The 16,913-nt window shown below is 48.3% G+C and overlaps 7 protein-coding genes across 7 annotated transcripts; all 7 read right to left on the bottom strand.

Moving 5' to 3' along the window:
* Window positions 1-154: 154 nt before the first annotated feature.
* FSUBG_2862 (uncharacterized protein) lies at window positions 155-3,059 on the bottom strand (the record flags this gene model as incomplete). Its single annotated transcript, XM_036680681.1, has 5 exons — window positions 155-1,175; window positions 1,227-1,664; window positions 1,894-1,986; window positions 2,076-2,189; window positions 2,764-3,059. The coding sequence occupies 5 exons, from the start codon at window positions 3,057-3,059 to the stop codon at window positions 155-157; spliced, it is 1,962 nt and encodes a 653-aa protein (XP_036541450.1).
* A 405-nt stretch (window positions 3,060-3,464) lies between these two features.
* Window positions 3,465-3,905, bottom strand: FSUBG_2861 (conidial development fluffy; the record flags this gene model as incomplete). Its single annotated transcript, XM_036680680.1, has 3 exons — window positions 3,465-3,621; window positions 3,674-3,783; window positions 3,834-3,905. The coding sequence occupies 3 exons, from the start codon at window positions 3,903-3,905 to the stop codon at window positions 3,465-3,467; spliced, it is 339 nt and encodes a 112-aa protein (XP_036541449.1).
* A 470-nt stretch (window positions 3,906-4,375) lies between these two features.
* On the bottom strand, window positions 4,376-6,786 carry FSUBG_2860 (conidial development fluffy; the record flags this gene model as incomplete). Its single annotated transcript, XM_036680679.1, has 5 exons — window positions 4,376-5,036; window positions 5,084-5,377; window positions 5,428-5,741; window positions 5,790-6,539; window positions 6,604-6,786. 5 exons carry the CDS (start codon window positions 6,784-6,786, stop codon window positions 4,376-4,378), a joined length of 2,202 nt encoding a protein of 733 aa, XP_036541448.1.
* An 827-nt stretch (window positions 6,787-7,613) lies between these two features.
* FSUBG_2859 (uncharacterized protein) lies at window positions 7,614-8,144 on the bottom strand (the record flags this gene model as incomplete). The annotated part of the gene is made up of 1 exon (XM_036680677.1): window positions 7,614-8,144. The coding sequence occupies one exon, from the start codon at window positions 8,142-8,144 to the stop codon at window positions 7,614-7,616; it is 531 nt and encodes a 176-aa protein (XP_036541447.1).
* A 651-nt stretch (window positions 8,145-8,795) lies between these two features.
* On the bottom strand, window positions 8,796-10,273 carry FSUBG_2858 (DNA repair exonuclease SIA1; the record flags this gene model as incomplete). Its single annotated transcript, XM_036680676.1, has 3 exons — window positions 8,796-8,850; window positions 8,915-10,061; window positions 10,114-10,273. The coding sequence occupies 3 exons, from the start codon at window positions 10,271-10,273 to the stop codon at window positions 8,796-8,798; spliced, it is 1,362 nt and encodes a 453-aa protein (XP_036541446.1).
* A 1,629-nt stretch (window positions 10,274-11,902) lies between these two features.
* Window positions 11,903-13,563, bottom strand: FSUBG_2857 (n1-acetylpolyamine oxidase; the record flags this gene model as incomplete). Its single annotated transcript, XM_036680675.1, has 2 exons — window positions 11,903-12,239; window positions 12,296-13,563. The coding sequence occupies 2 exons, from the start codon at window positions 13,561-13,563 to the stop codon at window positions 11,903-11,905; spliced, it is 1,605 nt and encodes a 534-aa protein (XP_036541445.1).
* Window positions 13,564-14,733: 1,170 nt separating this feature from the next.
* FSUBG_2856 (7-aminocholesterol resistance) lies at window positions 14,734-16,664 on the bottom strand (the record flags this gene model as incomplete). Its single annotated transcript, XM_036680674.1, has 7 exons — window positions 14,734-14,766; window positions 14,818-14,862; window positions 14,911-14,993; window positions 15,045-15,276; window positions 15,418-15,629; window positions 15,742-16,428; window positions 16,478-16,664. The coding sequence occupies 7 exons, from the start codon at window positions 16,662-16,664 to the stop codon at window positions 14,734-14,736; spliced, it is 1,479 nt and encodes a 492-aa protein (XP_036541444.1).
* Between the last annotated feature and the right edge of the window lie 249 nt (window positions 16,665-16,913).

Genomic DNA, 16,913 nt, shown 5'->3' with positions numbered 1-16,913 from the left:
CCCCCACGCAGACTGGAACTGGGTATCTCCGTCATAAAGGGTTTAGATGGTACTAAAGAAATAAAGAACTGTCCAATTTATCTCTTGTCTCCTACAACACAAGCACCATAGTAACTTCATGCTACAACCTGCCTAACACCACGTTTCCAACTTCTTAACTGAAGTTGCTAGGATCAAAGTCGAGGTCTTGCAGAAGAGAAGTCCACTGGAACTCTTCGAGGTCAGGCACAGCAGCCAAAAAGTCTGACCAGAGCTGGTGCGAATGTTCGTCCCCGAAACTGTCTTCCTGCATGCCCACTGTAATATCATTCACGTCTGTGAAAGCACTTTCAGGAACCGAATCCAAGTTCGCGCTTGATGTTCCAGCCGGCGAAGCTGATGTCATCGCATTCGCACGCTGCTTCTGCAGAGTCCCCATGACCTGTTCCATATTCTTCTCGATACCTCTGATCAAACTCTCTGCGTTCTTCCTCGATTTGTTCAACGTCTCGTACGCGCCTTTAACCTTTTCCTTGATGGCTTCGGCGTCGGGGGCATCAGGATCGTGAGATAGGTCGACTGCCAACGCTACAGCGGCTGAGGTGACGTGCAAAAAGATGACCCAATACCTCTCTGGTCGAAAGTGAAGCTTGGCAACCGGGTCGTCCATCATGCGTCTGAGTTCCAAGATCTTGTATGCTGATGCGAGGATCGTGGTTCGAGAGTAAGAATATCGAGGATTTGAGTACGCTGCGAGGTGGTAAGGGCGATGAAGTCGACAAATGCGTGCATGGATGCCGAGATGGAGACTGATCCGCTGCCAGTAGATAAACGGCCTCAATTCGCAGATCTCCTTGGATTTATGCATACTTTCGGGGTCGGCCTTGCAGAACACGGGAAGACCGTCGACAAAATCTTGCAGTTTTCTGTCAAGCTGAAGAATGACTCTGTAGTCTTCTTCGGGGGCGTCGTCGGCCAGGGGTGCGATCGCATCGATAATCTCACGAGATATTTCTGCCGTTCTGAGTCGCAGAAAGAAGAATGTCATGTCTGTTGGCACGGAGATAGACAAATTGGGTATGTCGCCTGAAATGGTGAGCTCAGCATCGTCGACGTTACGCGGTTGCTTGACTCTCATCAGCCTCGGGATGAATGTGTAAATACCCTCCTGGGAACTCCCAGAGAACGAGGTCAACCTGAGGGAGAGTCAGCTAGATCGGCCAGTGATGATAGAAAGGATGCGTTACCAGTCAGAGGCAACCATGTTCCACCATATACGTCTCTGAACCTCCAAGTCAATGTTGCTGGCCGGGCTTATTTCTCGCTCTTTCTGTGCTGCCGGGCTGTCTAAGCGATGAATCATCATTTCACGGCACATATTGTAGCATCGGCTTCTGAGACCTAAGGCCTTGATCGGGACGATATCATCGGAGTTGATGGCCACGTGCGCGAGCGTACATATGGCTGAGACAGCAGTGACCGAGGGCAGTAGTGGTATTTCAGCGTCTTCAATGATCGACAGAGCAGAGTGTAAGTAACAGTCGAAGGCTGACACAGCGTTCGCTTTTGTGGCTTCAAGCCTATTAAGAAGTTCATCTGTCCAAGCCAAGGCCGCACCAGCAAAGATACTGAAAAGCATGAGCAGCTCGTCAAGCTTTGGGACTTGTGTGTCAAAGCGCATACAGCTATAAACGAGTGATCTAGTCGATGGTACGTGTAGAACACCGAATGTAGGCTGGATGGTGTGAATGAAGTGTTCGCACAGCAGATGTGCTTGATGGGCAGGCGGAAGATTCGACGTCAAATGGTTTAAGCGCGCCTTGATAGAAGCAGATTTATTGTTTAGGGGGGCCTCATTGTAGCAGTTGAACAGCTTGCGGCCTGTATGGTATGATCAGCTTCGGGCGGACTGACGTAACAGGAGTCATTCTTGGGGCTCGTACGGGAGGAGGTTGATTCTGGCTGGGTAAGCTGCGATACTTGAGCTTCATTTGGAAAGACAGCATTCTCTAGTTTTGTTAGCCTGTCAAGCATTTTCTTGTTTCTAGTGCCGTTAGCACGGCGAGGGAGTGAATGTTAGGAACAGGCTGACTGACAGGTCCAACTGTTTCAGAGGAGAGAAGGCGGAGGTGCTTTCGCTTTGGTCGACTGAAGCATCACCAAGGTTCCGTTCCGGTAAGGCCTCACTCTCCAAAGAGTTGGTTGCTCGACTACCATTCTCGTAAATGCACGTGAGATGCCGCTGGGTACAGTTCGAACAAGGCTGGTTGCGATCACAGCGCCGCTTTTTCTCGCGGCAAGGGCGGCATGAAACTGGCAGTCGAGATGCCCTGTACGTCGACATGATAGGTGCTCCGGAGTAATTGCGCTTCATCGTGCGAGACATGCGCGCATCGGCATCGGCATCGGCATCGGATAGCGATCAATTGGCAGGGTCAGATTCATGAAGCGGAGATGTTGGGTCGAAGCCGCGGGTCCGCGGAGTAGAATTGACAAATACGGTTAGAGAAAAAGAGACAGATATCTTCACGTGATGCTCGCATCTTGCAGCTAAGGTACCCTGAGAGGATCGCCATTAAGTAAATACCTAAGTAATGATGATACAGGTAAAGGAATAAGGGACAGAAAATAATTATGTCATTCTCATTAAGCCACGCTCATAATACAAATATTTACTCCATTCCTAAAACCTTCCGCAACTAAAACCGGTTGATCGATCATCTTAGTTCTCTCTGTAGAAATATTAGCTTCATTGTAGCAAGTTCCAAGTTTTGTTAGACTTACAATATAGCCAATTCAAGATCACCTTGGATCTTCGCTTTCAGTTGTAACTCAACATCGAGATCCATATCCAATCTCACACGAGGCGCGCTGCTTTTCTTTCCCGTCTCTTGATTCGCTGATTGAACAGGCTGCTGGCCTTGGGGCTGATTGATGTCTCCTTGAGATCCAGCGTTGAATCGATCGATTGTGTTATTCTGTGAATTTCGGGTCATTTGCTTTGACTCATTCTCGCTAGAATGGTCGCTCTGATCACCGGCGGTTGAGCGGGTTTCTTGATTCGTTCTTTCGGTTGCCATCTTGGATGTCTTGGGAGATGATTAAGTGTGATCTTGGGTGGTAGGTACTTGTGTTATGCTTTCAACAAAGTGTTTTGGTACTTAGACTATTGAAGTTAGTGAAATTCAGAAACCGCTCTGTTCTCTCTTCATGAGTTGATATGATATCTGTCTGGGTGGCGATTGGAAAAGTGGCACTATGATGTCAATGCCCCCGTCTTCAAGCAAGGACAGGTTTCATCCAACACGTGACCATGATGTCGATGAGTATTATTTGTCGAACGATTGGTGCCAAAGCTGTTGCTAGATTTCTATGGAACATGTAGTTGCACCGTGGAACCGCTTGGAACAGAAAGCTGAGGACGATTCCTCGGAGATCTGGTCAGGTCTACAGCACGATGTCCCTGTCCCCGACTCATTCAATGACTAAGGCCGATCAAAACCACCAGCCCCAGGACCTCCCTTCGCAAGAGGATGGAACTCAAAAGACCCAACAAAAATGCCCGAATCCAAGTACTTTTTTGCCCATTCCCTCACATGCTCCGAACTAACATGCGCCGCATACGCGTCTCGATCAGTGAACCTTGAGCATTGAAGTCAGCTACAGTCGTGCTTCTCATACCTGAAGGACTTACTTCTCCATGCAGACGAACTCATCTTTAACCTCAGTCTTGTAGAACCTGTAGATCTTGGCCCCCTGTTCCTTCAAGGTCGATTCGGCAACTTCGGCCAGACACGCATGGGCCTAGCCATTGAGAAAACAGACTGGGCATAACAGTGTGATGGGGCTCATACCTCGGCAATTCTGTCCGGATTCACTGTGATAGTGGAAACAGAAAAGTATCCTCCAGAGTCTTCAGAGGCCATATTGAGTTGAATTGATGAAAGTATGCTGTGCAAGTGTTGTTTCTCGTCTTGGAAGTGATGAGGTTTCGGTGAGAATAGATGGGGGCGTAAGCACTACCCTGGCTGAACTCCGCGGAGCCAAGTGAGAAGTGCTCGTCAGCTTTTGCTGACAATTGTTCCGCCACTGTTTCTTTTGCCAGTAAGACTGTGGGATTCACCAATGTCAACTCACAAGAAGTAAACCTTGTAGGGAGGGATAACTCGGTTCTCCGGCTGGATGAGCATCTTCAGCTGGCTCAGATAAACATCAAAGATTAATAAGCGTAAATATGCAATGTCGCGCTCTCTCGACTAATATCGGGTATTCTAAACTGTATACAAGATTATACAGACGAGCCAGTCTATTTTCGCCATACTAATTGGCTATCAATCAGCTCGCCAACGCTCCTTCATTAGTCCATACGCTCAGTGAAAATTATACAATGCCTTCACTAAGTGTATTCCTCCTCTTCCGTCGCCTCAGTCAACGTCAAGTCCAAGTCTCGTTGGTCTCCCTTCCAGACGTTAGGCTCACTGGTCATCTCGACTTCTTTCCCGCGCGTGGGCTCATTTTGTGAACTCAGCCTCTGAAATTCGCCCGCCAAGGCTTCCATGCCTATATCGTCCATGCTCTCACTCGTTGAGTCGAGGTTGATTGGGTAAAGACTGCTATACGTGCCCTCTTGGTTGAGCGCCCGTGTTGTAGCTCTGATGTCCTCAATCATGCTGTTGTCTGTCCAACCTTCACGTTTGAAGGTTCCGTTTTGCCACCCTATTGTCATCAAGCCCTCTGTAATACCTCGGAGCCCCTTGCACCAAGATGCTATCGACAAGCATCCACGCGCCGCCAAAATGAAGTAAAACTGAGCGTCGGATGTACCGGGATTTCGAAAGACCTCGTTGATGAGTGTGAGAAGTCCAGGGGTGATGAACATGGTAAGGTTTGTTGACTCGAATCGCTTCCTGTATAGATAGATAAGCCGTTTGAGTTGATGGACGGATGCTTCGTGAGTGGCAGTGGCAGTGGCAAGTTCGCTTCCCCCGGCGTCTTCATAGCTTCTACGACCGAGGAACGGGCGCCAAATGTCTATCACTGCTGTCTGGTACCAAATACTGCAACGATCAGTTGACAACCTTCAGGTGGACTCTACTCGACTCACTGTAGCACCAGAACATGGTGAGGGCAGTTCTCACTCCTCTGTACGTTCTCTGGAAGGATACTGGCCCATTCAAGTAATAGTTGATACATTCGATGGGCGTGCGACATTGGTAGACGGCTAAAGTGGCTATAGTCGTCACGAAATGCTTGATGTATAATGACCCAGAACTTGGATATCCATGTGAACGTGCTTCCCATATGGTCATTCAGGGGCGGCCCGGATACATCTCCTGGTATAGGTAAAGATGGCGGATGTCTTATTCGGTGTTTTGCTCGGAAGTTGATACAATGGAGACTACAACCAATCAGTATGTATGTCTGGATGGTCGGGGCAATGATACCAACCTGTGCCAGCCAAAGGCACCCCAGGCAGCAAACGATGCTGCTGTCCTTGTTTCGTCGTCGTCGTTGAAATCAGGTACTGATGATCCATCATCACTGAACAAACCAAGCTCATAACCTATTTTTACACTGGCGTCGAGATAGAACAGACCAACTTTGTCTTGGCCATTCTGGTTACAAGTAAGGGTAAGAAGCATTGCTGATGATAACGTAGTGATAGCAGTATGGTCTGTTAGATCCTTCCATCGCCTCTTGGCCTCTCTCAAAAAGGCAAGAGAGAGTGTTTGAGCTCGTGGCTCAAACTGAGAGTAGGAAGCCTGCCCGTGTCAGCGAGAGTCTAGTCAAGGGCAAGGGGAATAGCTTACGCAGGCCCAGGCAAGAAGTGAGCTGACGAGAAGTTGTGAGCAGAAGCGACCTCCACCTGCCACAAAATCTCGGATGAATAGATCAGCATCGAAAAGTGCTAGTAGAGGGTGTTCGTTGGCTAGATAGAAAGATATTGCCTGCGCAGCCAGGCTTTCGGGTATAGGTATGGAAGTCCACTGCCATATTTGAAGAGATTCTAGCCGAGGGTCAACGCCAGTATCTCCAGTGGTGTCGCTTGGCGTCGAGAAGGATTCAGAAGTCGTGGGTGTCTCCGATCTTTGATCTGATTCTATTGGCGAGAAAGGTGTCAAGGGTGCTGTCGCTTGTTGATTCGAAGATGCGAGGGCCCGTTTGTTAATTGCCAGTAGACCAAGATCTACATCCTTGATGTCAAGAGTTTCCAGTACAGGAAACACACCAGAAAATCGCATGTTTAGGTCCAGTTCCATTGTTGAATCCGCTGAAGTTCCCGCAAGACTGGTGGCAAGGGGGTCGGCTGGAGAAGGTGGCTTTATGATGTCTGAGTCAAGAAGTTGCAAGAATTCCGATACAGAATCAGTGCTGCGCAATGTCTCCAGCAGATGTTGAGCTTGCTCATCAGGGGCTGTCCTCAGGAGCTCCAATGCCTGAAAGAGATCTTTAGAGCCCTTTCGCAGCTCTATCATCTTTTCATGCGAAACTTCAGCACGATATACACAATGCTGTCTTCGGCTCGCGCAGGCCGAACATGTTGGTTTACGACCATCACACTAGAGATCAAAAAGTCTGTTACTCATACATTACACTAATATCCTTTGATACGGCAGGACAAACCTTTGATTTCCGGACGCGGCAGTTGTTGCATGCGACTGATGTCAAGGATGCCCTGGGTATGTCGGAGACATCGAGAGGCGCATATTGAGGCTCATGATCAGAGTCTTGGAGCTTTCTGGGGAGCAACAGTCGGTTAGACTTTTGGTGTTCTTGTGCTCGCGTAGGTTTATTTGAACTGCTCATGAGGACTTCGAGATAAAAATAAATAAAAACGAGTGTAGATTCAAAGGGCTTAGTTGTTCTCGAGAATTTGCCTCCGAGGGGCAAAAGAGGAATGAGATTTTGCTGGGGTCAGCTGCCAGTCCCAAAGGAGAAATGATGGGCGAGTATTGGAGTGAGATGAGAAGCGGTAGAATGATGGTGTTGGTTCGAGTAGACTTGAGCTAGCTGAAAGGTTGATACAGGCAGTTTCCGTGTGTCGCATGTCGGCTGTTGATTTCTCGGCTGGACTGGGCTGTCGTGTTGCTGGAACGAGACAGAGCGTACGTGACTGAGCGACCCCATTCCGTCTTGAACTTGAGAGAACAAGGCCAGGCCAGGCCAGGCCAACCCCGCCTGGCCGCATTTCCTCCGGCACGGTCTGATTGGAGAGACCACGATACTTAGTCATACGATAAGGCTATTAGTGCATAATTCTGGATTTGCCATTAATGAGTGCTATTGGCATATCCTTGTTTTTGCTAGAGTCGTCTGACGTCATATCCGTCCTCGTTAGCAATTCACCATTTTTTTAACTACCATCCATTGCTACGGATCTTGGCAGACGATGTTGAGGTCGAGCTGAGTAGCCACTTCAGGTCAGTTTTGGCAACTCCACAAGCCGCTTCCAGATTTCCCTGCCCGATTGGACACTGTACGACTAACTGGTCTGTGGAATCCCCTCTCTATATCAATAGATTCGATTCAAAACTTACCGAAATTCTATTTCTACGACTTACCTTTTAGCTATCCTAGAGCTCCAACCCCAACTCGACCTGATTAGATACATGAAGAACAACCCCAGTCCAGCCTCAAAGCTGTGCATCAGGATCCAATAACGGAAGAATTCCATTCTCCCGTATGAAGACCTTGTTGATATGCCGATTCTTCTCTTCCTCGGTCTTGGGTCTCTTCCTTCCCTTCTTCATCCTCTTTTTGAACGAGTCCTCAGAATCGCTGCCTAACGGAATGTACGGCCAGATCTCCTCCGACGGGAGACGTTGGGCCTCAGAGTCTTCGGTGAGGTACTCGCGCTTGGACCCTCCTCCATCGCTCGAGCCACCGTGTTTAGAAGAAGGGGCCTCAGTGACTTGTTTCTGTTGAATCTCATAGTTGAGCTTCAGAAGCTGTTCCTCAATTAGATCCATGATAGCTCGGGCTTCTTCGTGTCGCTGGAGCAAGATGTCGATTATGCGAGGCATCTTGGCCTCAGGATTGGTGGGCTTAACGAACTCCATCTCTTCTGTGGAAATACTAACACCGTTTGCCCAATCCTCAATCGTCTCCGCAAGCTTGTGAGCGTTGTAGTAGTGTTCGACAACGTCTTGGGACATGACAGACATTGTTATCCTTTTTCCTTTCTTTTTGTTATATAGTTGCAGAAACTTTGAGAGGAATGGATGTTTATGGAGGGCGGGATACTGACCATGAAACTTATGACAGGTTTATATACTTCATTCGTGCAATGCAGGCCTAAGAGAGTGAAACAACGAATGACCATTCAAATTATTTGCATGGCATTGAATAAAGCGACAACGGTGGTTGTTCTCTGATCTCACCGGCTTTTTCTTCGAACAACACATGTTCAAGGTTCACGGTTCAACTTGGCGGCTAAATGCCGTCCCGTAAATACAATCTAAAGCACAACTTAAAGTGAACAAGACTTAGAAATACCGTTCCTTTCGTCAAAGCATTAGAACAAATAGGTCAAGATTGAATGGTGAGTCCCGTTCAATGGAGCCTTTGTCGATCAGGGATCTGGTTTGTGCTACGAGCGATATTGAACATCAGCACTAGCTTGGGTGAGATGGCCGAGTTGGTTATGGCGCCAGGTTAAGGTTAACCTTAACACTAATTTCCTGGTGGAGCAATCCTCCTGGGTTCGAGTCCCAGTCTCATCATAGAATTCTCTTTTTGCAGTTATCCCTTGACAAGTACTGCATATTCTTATTCCTCTTATTCTTCTTATTTCAAATCAAACCCTATAGTTTTCACTAAGGGCCAGGCGTGCCGGGAACAGCCGACACGGCGAGGAACGAGATGATCATGCTGGGGGGAATCATTGTCTATAATTTTTACTCTAAATGCAATAAAATCTGAACGCTATTTCTACCACATAATCCATGTAATAACTCCTGTGAAAACAATCAAAGACGAACTGAAAGCATTGTGTAATCCAAAACGCGTCGCTAAAGAAACAGGTCTTGTCGAAGGTGTCGGTGCAGAAGAGCTCGCGATGCTGAGGAAGGTCTTCTGGTTCGGAGTGGCGGCGTATGCATCAGTGTTGTAAGTCGAGTTCAAAGAGATTTGTCCAACGACCTCATCCGACTCGAGGCGAATATGCGAATCGATTTCAAGATTCTCAAGGCCCTCTTGTGTGACGACGATTTGGCGACCGCCTCGGATCCAGTCTCCGTAGCCACCGTAGCCAGTATGTTGACCGTAGCAGAGATTGATGCCGTTGCCAGCAAGATCCATATCGCCAACCTTGTCTTCCCACTTGTAACACCATGAGTTCGCGTGATCGTGGCCGGAAAAGAGGCCAATGACGCCAGGTGTCGCAACTAGAGCTTGCATCAAGGGCAGATCTTGGTCGCTGTAATCACAACCTCCCTTCTTGTCTGCGCACCACCCCGCACCTTGCTGAATGACTGTTTCGTCATTGATACCAGGATGATAGTTCTCATCAACGCCGTTGTTCTGCAGCATCAGAGAAGCGTACACGGGAATGTGAACAAAGGCTAACGAAGGAATGTTCTTGCCGTGTTCCTCGCGCAAATCAGCATTGGTCTCGTTGAACCATTCCACGACACTCTTATCAACCCAATTAGGCTGAGCACCGCCCTGGTAGTAAAAGCCACCTCGGGAATCGAAGAACCAGAGTATCAGCTCGGGTGTGCAGTTTGAACTGCAGTTCGATGCGTATACGGGGAGGTAGTAATTCGTTGTTCCAGCATCCTTTCCTGGAACCATCGAGTCTGTTCGAGATCCAGGCCATGTATGCTCGCGCTCCAACATGGCGGTTCCATTGAGGTTGCGATTGTGATCATGGTTTCCGTATGTTGAAGCCCATGTCATGTTTCGATCTACCATCGGAGAGACAATTTGATCGATGTACACGGTGCTGTTGTGGATGAATGTTGATTCGCCGTTAATCAGGTCGCCGTTTAGGACTACCAAGTCTGGCAGCTCGGCATCAATCACGTCGCCCATGACCTTGACGGTCCTAGCATCTTTCTCGGGGCCTATTGACGAGGCATCTGGATCTTGGTCAGTGACTTTGTGTCAGTTGTTGTAGCTTCAATACCGTACCTTCAGCGAAATGGAGATCTGAAAAGACTGATATTTGGAATGTTCCGTCGCTCTTGAACTTCAATGGGTCAAGGTTGCTGTTATTAACCTGATCGCGCTGAGCGGCGGCTCGTAGCGATTGGCCGGCGAGGAAACTTGTGAGAGCAAGTGATCGAAGCATCACGGAATATGTAGTGATTCGTGAAAGAAGAAACAGTACCTCGAAATAGGTCGGGTAGTCAGGGGAAGGGTATAGTGCCTACGTCAAAGGCTTGAGAGTGTACAACCGTCAAACCTCGGAGAAGGGCGGGAGACATGATGGGTTTTGATAGTTGCAGCAAACACCAAGAAAAAAAGATATCAAGCGACTATGACGCGTTGAGGTGCTTGGCCAAGCCATGATGCCAAGCCATGATGGGGATGCCATGCTCGCGTGTTGTACTACTCGACTCGGCGTCCGAAGCAATGAATTACGCGGTCACTCATCGATGATTCGTCTCCCAAGCCTCTCATAAGCAACTGTTGGCCTCGGAAACCCAAACCTTAACTTTAGATCCCTTGGCGTGGCTTGGGCATGAGCTTCGGCCAATAAGTGCCCTGCAAGGACGACATGGTCAGTTCTTGGCAGGCTCGGTAAGTAATGCCAATTGATTTGCCGACCTATTTCTACGGGGTTATGAAACCGCTGACTCGCTAAATCCGACCCTGATACTCTACGGATTTTAGCTGCTTGATCACTGTTATTCCGTAAACTGGGGTCGTTTCATGGGAGTATGAGGATTTGCATCGGCTGCGACCGACGTGGTTTTGTTGGTGTTGCCTTTGGGTTTTAGTTTTAGTAAGGCTTCGGGGGGACCTGAGCGGACTGACCGGATTTAGGGCACTTAGGTACTGTACAGTACCGTACCTTAGCAGTCCCGATTCAAAGATCTAGCGCGTCACGCCCAAATCTGAGTCAGTCTCAGCACAAACATCCATGACATCAACTGCCAAGACTCTGCCCTCACTAGCAATTAAGTCGGCAATTGATGAGGCTATGCGAGCCGCGTCACTCTATCAGCAGGCTACATATGATTTCCAAGCAATTACTCCATTGACCAGAACCGATTGGGATAAACGTTTACGCACTGACTGAAAAAACAAAAGGGCGGGGTTATGGTTATTGTAATCATGGCTACTCTCCCACTCTCCCACTCTCCTCCCACTCGGCCACTGTCGATCGATCATCAAAGAGATGGGGTAGAACCCATGCCAAGAGCTGCCCAGAAGCAGGGAATCGCTTCGCCCCGAGGTGAATGCGCGTATATCGCGCTGAAGAGTTTTTCAATCCGCAAAAGGTCATACGATAGCCTCAATTGATCCCTATCATATACGGATAGAGCTCGAGCGATAATGTCGTCGTAAATTGTTTGGCCCCATACGAGATTACTTATGCAGCCTGCTGATAACTAGATCCACCATCTTCGGCCCTACCCGGTGTTACAAACCTATCATAATGAGATCCCTCCCCTTGACGGTCCTGAATAATCAATCTCGACAACGGAATCAAATAACATCCGGTATTTGCAACAAAAGTATACGGTCTTGCCGTTGGGAACTCAAACTCTATGTGCGAATACCGCCTTACCATGCACTGACTTAAACCCCAGCCCCCCCGATTTTTAACCCCCCGATGCGGTATCGGCGACAACATGCAATAACCGCATCAGAATTACATGATATTGAGTAATTAAACCAGCAAAAGTCAGTCGCATTACAATCATTACTGTCATACATAATAATTAACTACAGAGAATCAACATCAATCTCCTCATTCTTCCTTTTTCTCTCCCTCGTCTTCATCCCCCTCGACGTCATACGGGAACAACCATCCGTTGTCCTCATCATACTCATCCACAAATGTCGTTCCATGAAGGTTCTCATACCTCTCCATGTCAAACTCATCATCACCAGCTTTTCCGTTGAGGATATTACCAATCTTGTTGGCGATATCGCGGCCTTCAGTGTATGCGCCGTGCAGGAACCCAAAGAACTCTGCACTGTTGGCTTCTCCCGCGAACCAGAGTCGCTCAACGTTGGCGCGCATGTTTTGATGCTTCTCAAGGGTCATGCCGACGGGCCAATTGCTATAGGAGCCATATGCCCAACTGCGTATCGTTAGTCCACAGATCATTCGACTGCGCGCGGGTCGTTCTAGACTTACGGTTCTGTGCTCCAGCGAGGGTAGGTAAATGCAGTTGGTGTCGTCACATTCTTATCGGGAAACATCAGTCTCAAGACATCGAGGATCTGTTCCATCGTCTCGTTGTTGGTCTGACGCTCCACGCGCCATGCCTGCTCTCCAGTGACAGTTCCGAAGAGAATGTTGGAACCCGGCGCAAAACCCTCGGGGTTAAGTGACTGGAAGAGAGGGTATCGGCCGCGCTCGAGAGGATCGGCATAGAGGAAGAATTGCGTTTCGTTATCCCAGAAAGCCTCTTCGAACTGCATAAAGATCTTTGTGTACGTGCCCATAGCAAACTGATCAATGGCACTTTGCTTCCAGTCGGGGAGAGGAGGGCTGAACTCGGTTGTGTTGCTCTGTAACACGCCCAGCGAAAAGGTGCAGATGGCGTAGTCAGCCTGGATACAATCGCCCTTGTCCGTTGTGATTGTCACGCCGTCCTTTCCGTATTTGATGCCTTCGACAGTTGTCTTAAGTCGGAGCCTTGCATCACCGTTCTTCAGGAACGTCTTGGCCTCCTCTTGTATGATGGTGCTGAAGCCACGCTGGTCAACGACGAGGTTGCTCACATCACTGAAGTAGCCGAATGTTGCATTACCACCAGCCACTCCAAAGATGAGGCCACTCTCGTCAGGTGTCCAAGCGGATTCGAAATCCCATTTCCACCAGTCTGCGGCTTGCGCGTGCATATCATCCTTGTCTGGACGCCATCCCGCTGAGCGAATAGCAGCACGTACAGAAGTATCTTGCAAGTTACCGAGCAGGAGACGACCAGATTCTGCTTCAGCCTTGCTGTAGATCTCTTCCAGGTCTTTGATCGTGCTGCTCCAGTTTGTCTGTCCTTTGTGGTCAAATGTCAAGTAGTTGTCGTAATCGGACTCGTGCGATTTCAAGTCATACTTCTTTGCCAATTGCCAGATGGGATTCTCATGTGTAGCTTCTGATCCGATGCCCTCAACCCAATTGGCGCCAAACTCGATAGTGTAAGGTTGCCCATTAGCTTTCTTGCCAAATGATTGTTTCCTCATTCGCCCGCCAATGTAGTCATTATGCTCTACAATGATGAACTGGTCGATGCCTGCTTTTGTCAAGTTTTGAGCTGCTGCTACGCCAGCAACACCAGCTCCGAGGATAGCGACCTTGGTCTTCGTGCAGGACCCTTGCTTCTCCCGTGGAAGGACGGCAGAGTGTGCTGTTGTCGATAGAGTTGTGAGAACAGCTGTAAGCTGTGTAATTGAATACCTCATCTTGTTGGTTTTGATCGATTGGTGGGATATAGGCAACCGTATGTTAATGGAAACATCAATAAATAACGAAGGAACAGGAACAAGGACGGGCACTTGGCCCTTTATGTTGCGCAGGCTAGTATGTTATCCTACTCCAAAGATAAACACCCCTCACCTGAACCGTTGAACGTTAATCAAGCGACCGCCATCCATGCCAACGGTAAGTTTCCTAGGCTACGATGCATGTCTTGGTTCAGCTTCTCACTAGCTCGGATCACCTAGCAACCCCAGACCAACTCACTCACAATTGCCTGTGTAGATCTGGGACCAGCTTCCTCAATAGGCAGCTGGAAACTGTCGAGTGATACGATTGATTGGCTCCTAAATCACAAGAGAGTTCAGCTGTGACCTGGACCTCAAGTCCTCCACGCCGTATGTACATGCTCTGCAGAGCCTCGGGAGGAGCGTCAAGGGGCCTGGGCTAGCGTGAACTAAAAATCCCGCAATTTTGCCAATTGCCAGCGACAGCCAATCCAGTAGTCTGTTGCAGAAGCTTGTTTTTATGTCTAATATCTCTGGTATCTCTCTGGAGAATTGATCGGCCTATTACTCCCTTGGTGATAATTTCATGTCAAACAGTTCTGGATATGTGGCTTGCTGAACCGATGAGCCCACTTGGTTCTGCGACATACTCATTTAAATGTGTCAGAGCGGTAAAGAGAACAATCTCATGTCAATTCTCTGCCTCGCATTCAATTTCCTTTCTCAGCTTTGACCTCTTATGCCTTCTTGATTGGGATTTGGCATGAAGCTATCGAGCGGTGACTCCGATAGTGTCCGTCGGAAGCTAAGGTCCGGGGTCTTGAATCAATGCGCATGAGAAGTATTGCCCCGAAACAGAATGGAACATGTGTGGACACGGCTCGGATTAATAGACCGGGCGTGTTACGGACTTCGATGTCTCATAACTGGGCATACGATTATCACATGATGCAATTCAGAATCAACCAGTTTTCCATGCAGCTCTGACACACTGGTAATGTTGCAAGACAATTTAGTTCAAGTCCCGATCAATATACGCTGGCTTCTTTGATGTTTAAGAGCAATTGACACTATGTTCTTGAAACCATTGCAATTCTTGTCATGGCTAATGCTATAAACCCAATACTCTCTCATAATAAGACATCAACTTCATTTCTCACCCTGCATCATCTTCATGAAGACCTAGGGATACTGTCAGTGACGTGGACAAGGATGAAGCAGGCAGGAACTAACATCAGGGTTGATCTCAACACCAGCATTTTGCATTTCAGTCGTCAACTACAATCCCAATCAGCACACAATTCAAGAGTCGGACTATATATATACCGTTGTCGCTGCATCACGAAACTCTTTATCCATCATGAGCTTCATGATGTCCATCTTACTCGGTGGCCCTGAAGTGGCAAGCCCTGCGCCAGATAATCAGCCGAGGTTGCAATTGATTCACCGAGTTTCTGTACCCTTGCTCTTGATAATGTCCCCCATCTTCTGCATGGCCTCGATGGCCGGAGGATGACGACTCAGCTTCTCAAAAGTCTCACGAATATGAGGGTCATTCATCATTGACTCGAGCTGCTGCATGTTGGGTGGCTGGTCGGCAGAGGCGAAGCGACGTGGCGTCACGTGGATCTGACGCGTCGCTACGCGCAGCATAGGGCGGGCGATGATTCGTCGAAGAGCAAACATGATGGGCTGTACTGGTGGTGTTGAAGATGGTCTAGAAATGAGATGAGTAGAGGCTGAAAATTGATATTGTTGACGTCAGGAATCGGCCAATGAACAGCGGGGTTTGCTGGCTTATCTTATCTTATCGCTATTTATCGCGCCGCTAACCTCCCCCTTCGCGTCCTCGAAATCGACACCGACGTCACAACCGTCATTCTTGTCAGACTTGTCAGACTTGTCAGAGATGCCTGAGAGAGAAATTGGTGGTTCAAACTCGCTATACTCAGCGAGCTGATGGTTCCTTGAAGTAAATATCTCGGTCTGACCAATTTCGCTTTGCTTCTGCTTAATATTCTTTGCGAAAGACTGGAAATACTGCACTGGTTGTATTTTGGGATCACTCGAGAGTTATTAAAATCTGATTCTATTGACATAATGATAGTGACTCTTGATTTCCTCAAGCAGCTAGTACATGCTAAGCTCGATACTCACGCAGATGCATGATATCCTCACCTGTCTCATCGATTTGTGTCTGTCCCCTCCATTTCATCCCTGTACCGTTCTTGACCAGGCGTCCTGGATTAACAATCAAAAACAAGGCCATGACCAGGAACATAAGTAAGGCGTCAAATAGGTATATGAAGACTTCGTGAGATATGACAAAACCCCCCTGTCCTTGAAGATACTCGACTGCACGGACAATGCTGCGAATGATCATGATGACCGTCACGGCCTCGATGGTTCTGAAGTATCGCCGCCACCGTACCAGGGACGAATCCAAGAACGGTCCAGTCTCTTGTCTTATACGTATGTACAGATACAGCGAAGTGAGAATAAAGATACTCAAGGCGCAGAGTTGAACTATCAGACCAGCAATAAGAATAGTTCGGCCTTTGGTGATGGCATCTGGTTCGCCAGAAGCAGGTATGATGGCGCCTATGAACTGGCTGACAATGCATGCGATGTCGATGAGGACGTAAAGCTTTGTCAACCATCGAAGACTTATAAAGGAAAGATGTTGGGAGTCAAGCGCCGTGGCAACACGTCGAAGACTCATGTAGATCGTCGCGGCTAGGAAAGGCGTTCCGGCGAGGAGAAGGACGTTCTGGAGGATAAATGGGCCTGCTTTATCGGGTGTATCGTGGGCTTGGGCTCGTCCGAAGTAACCAAAGATCTCACCTAGGTCCGTGTCAGGGGGCACCATCGTCAAGGTTATAGTTCTACTTACAGATGCCACCGAGGATGAAAGGGATGAAGAACCAGGCTCGAAGGATGAAGAGGAATACGAGGTGGGCTAAAGTAGCAATGCCGAAGAGAACAACGAAGGAGATGGCGGCAGGTTTGTTTGGCAGGTATTCGAAAAAGACGATCTGAGTCCCATTGACAACGGGTCCGTATGGTCCATCTCCGCTCATCTTCGGATACGAAAACTAAAAGAAGGGTAACGATGTGTATGTGAATAACGACGTCAAGAACGGGCAAAAGATTTTGCAGCGATAATTGAGGTCTTTTTGACAAAGGGAAGTCTTCGAGATGAGCAAGATTCTTCTGGGGGGACAGGGACATTTCGGCGTTCTTAAGGAGGTTCTGATGATAGTTTTCGTATTCGAATGCGAATATTGAGGGTCTAGCGGTGTTGACACCTTGACCAACCCACCTAAGAT

The sequence above is a fragment of the Fusarium subglutinans genome (assembly GCF_013396075.1).
Source record: "Fusarium subglutinans strain NRRL 66333 chromosome Unknown NRRL66333_c0000026, whole genome shotgun sequence".
NCBI lineage: Eukaryota > Fungi > Ascomycota > Sordariomycetes > Hypocreales > Nectriaceae > Fusarium > Fusarium subglutinans.
The sequence above is the reverse complement of the archived record's forward strand: the minus strand, read 5'-3'. Positions and strand labels throughout refer to the sequence as shown.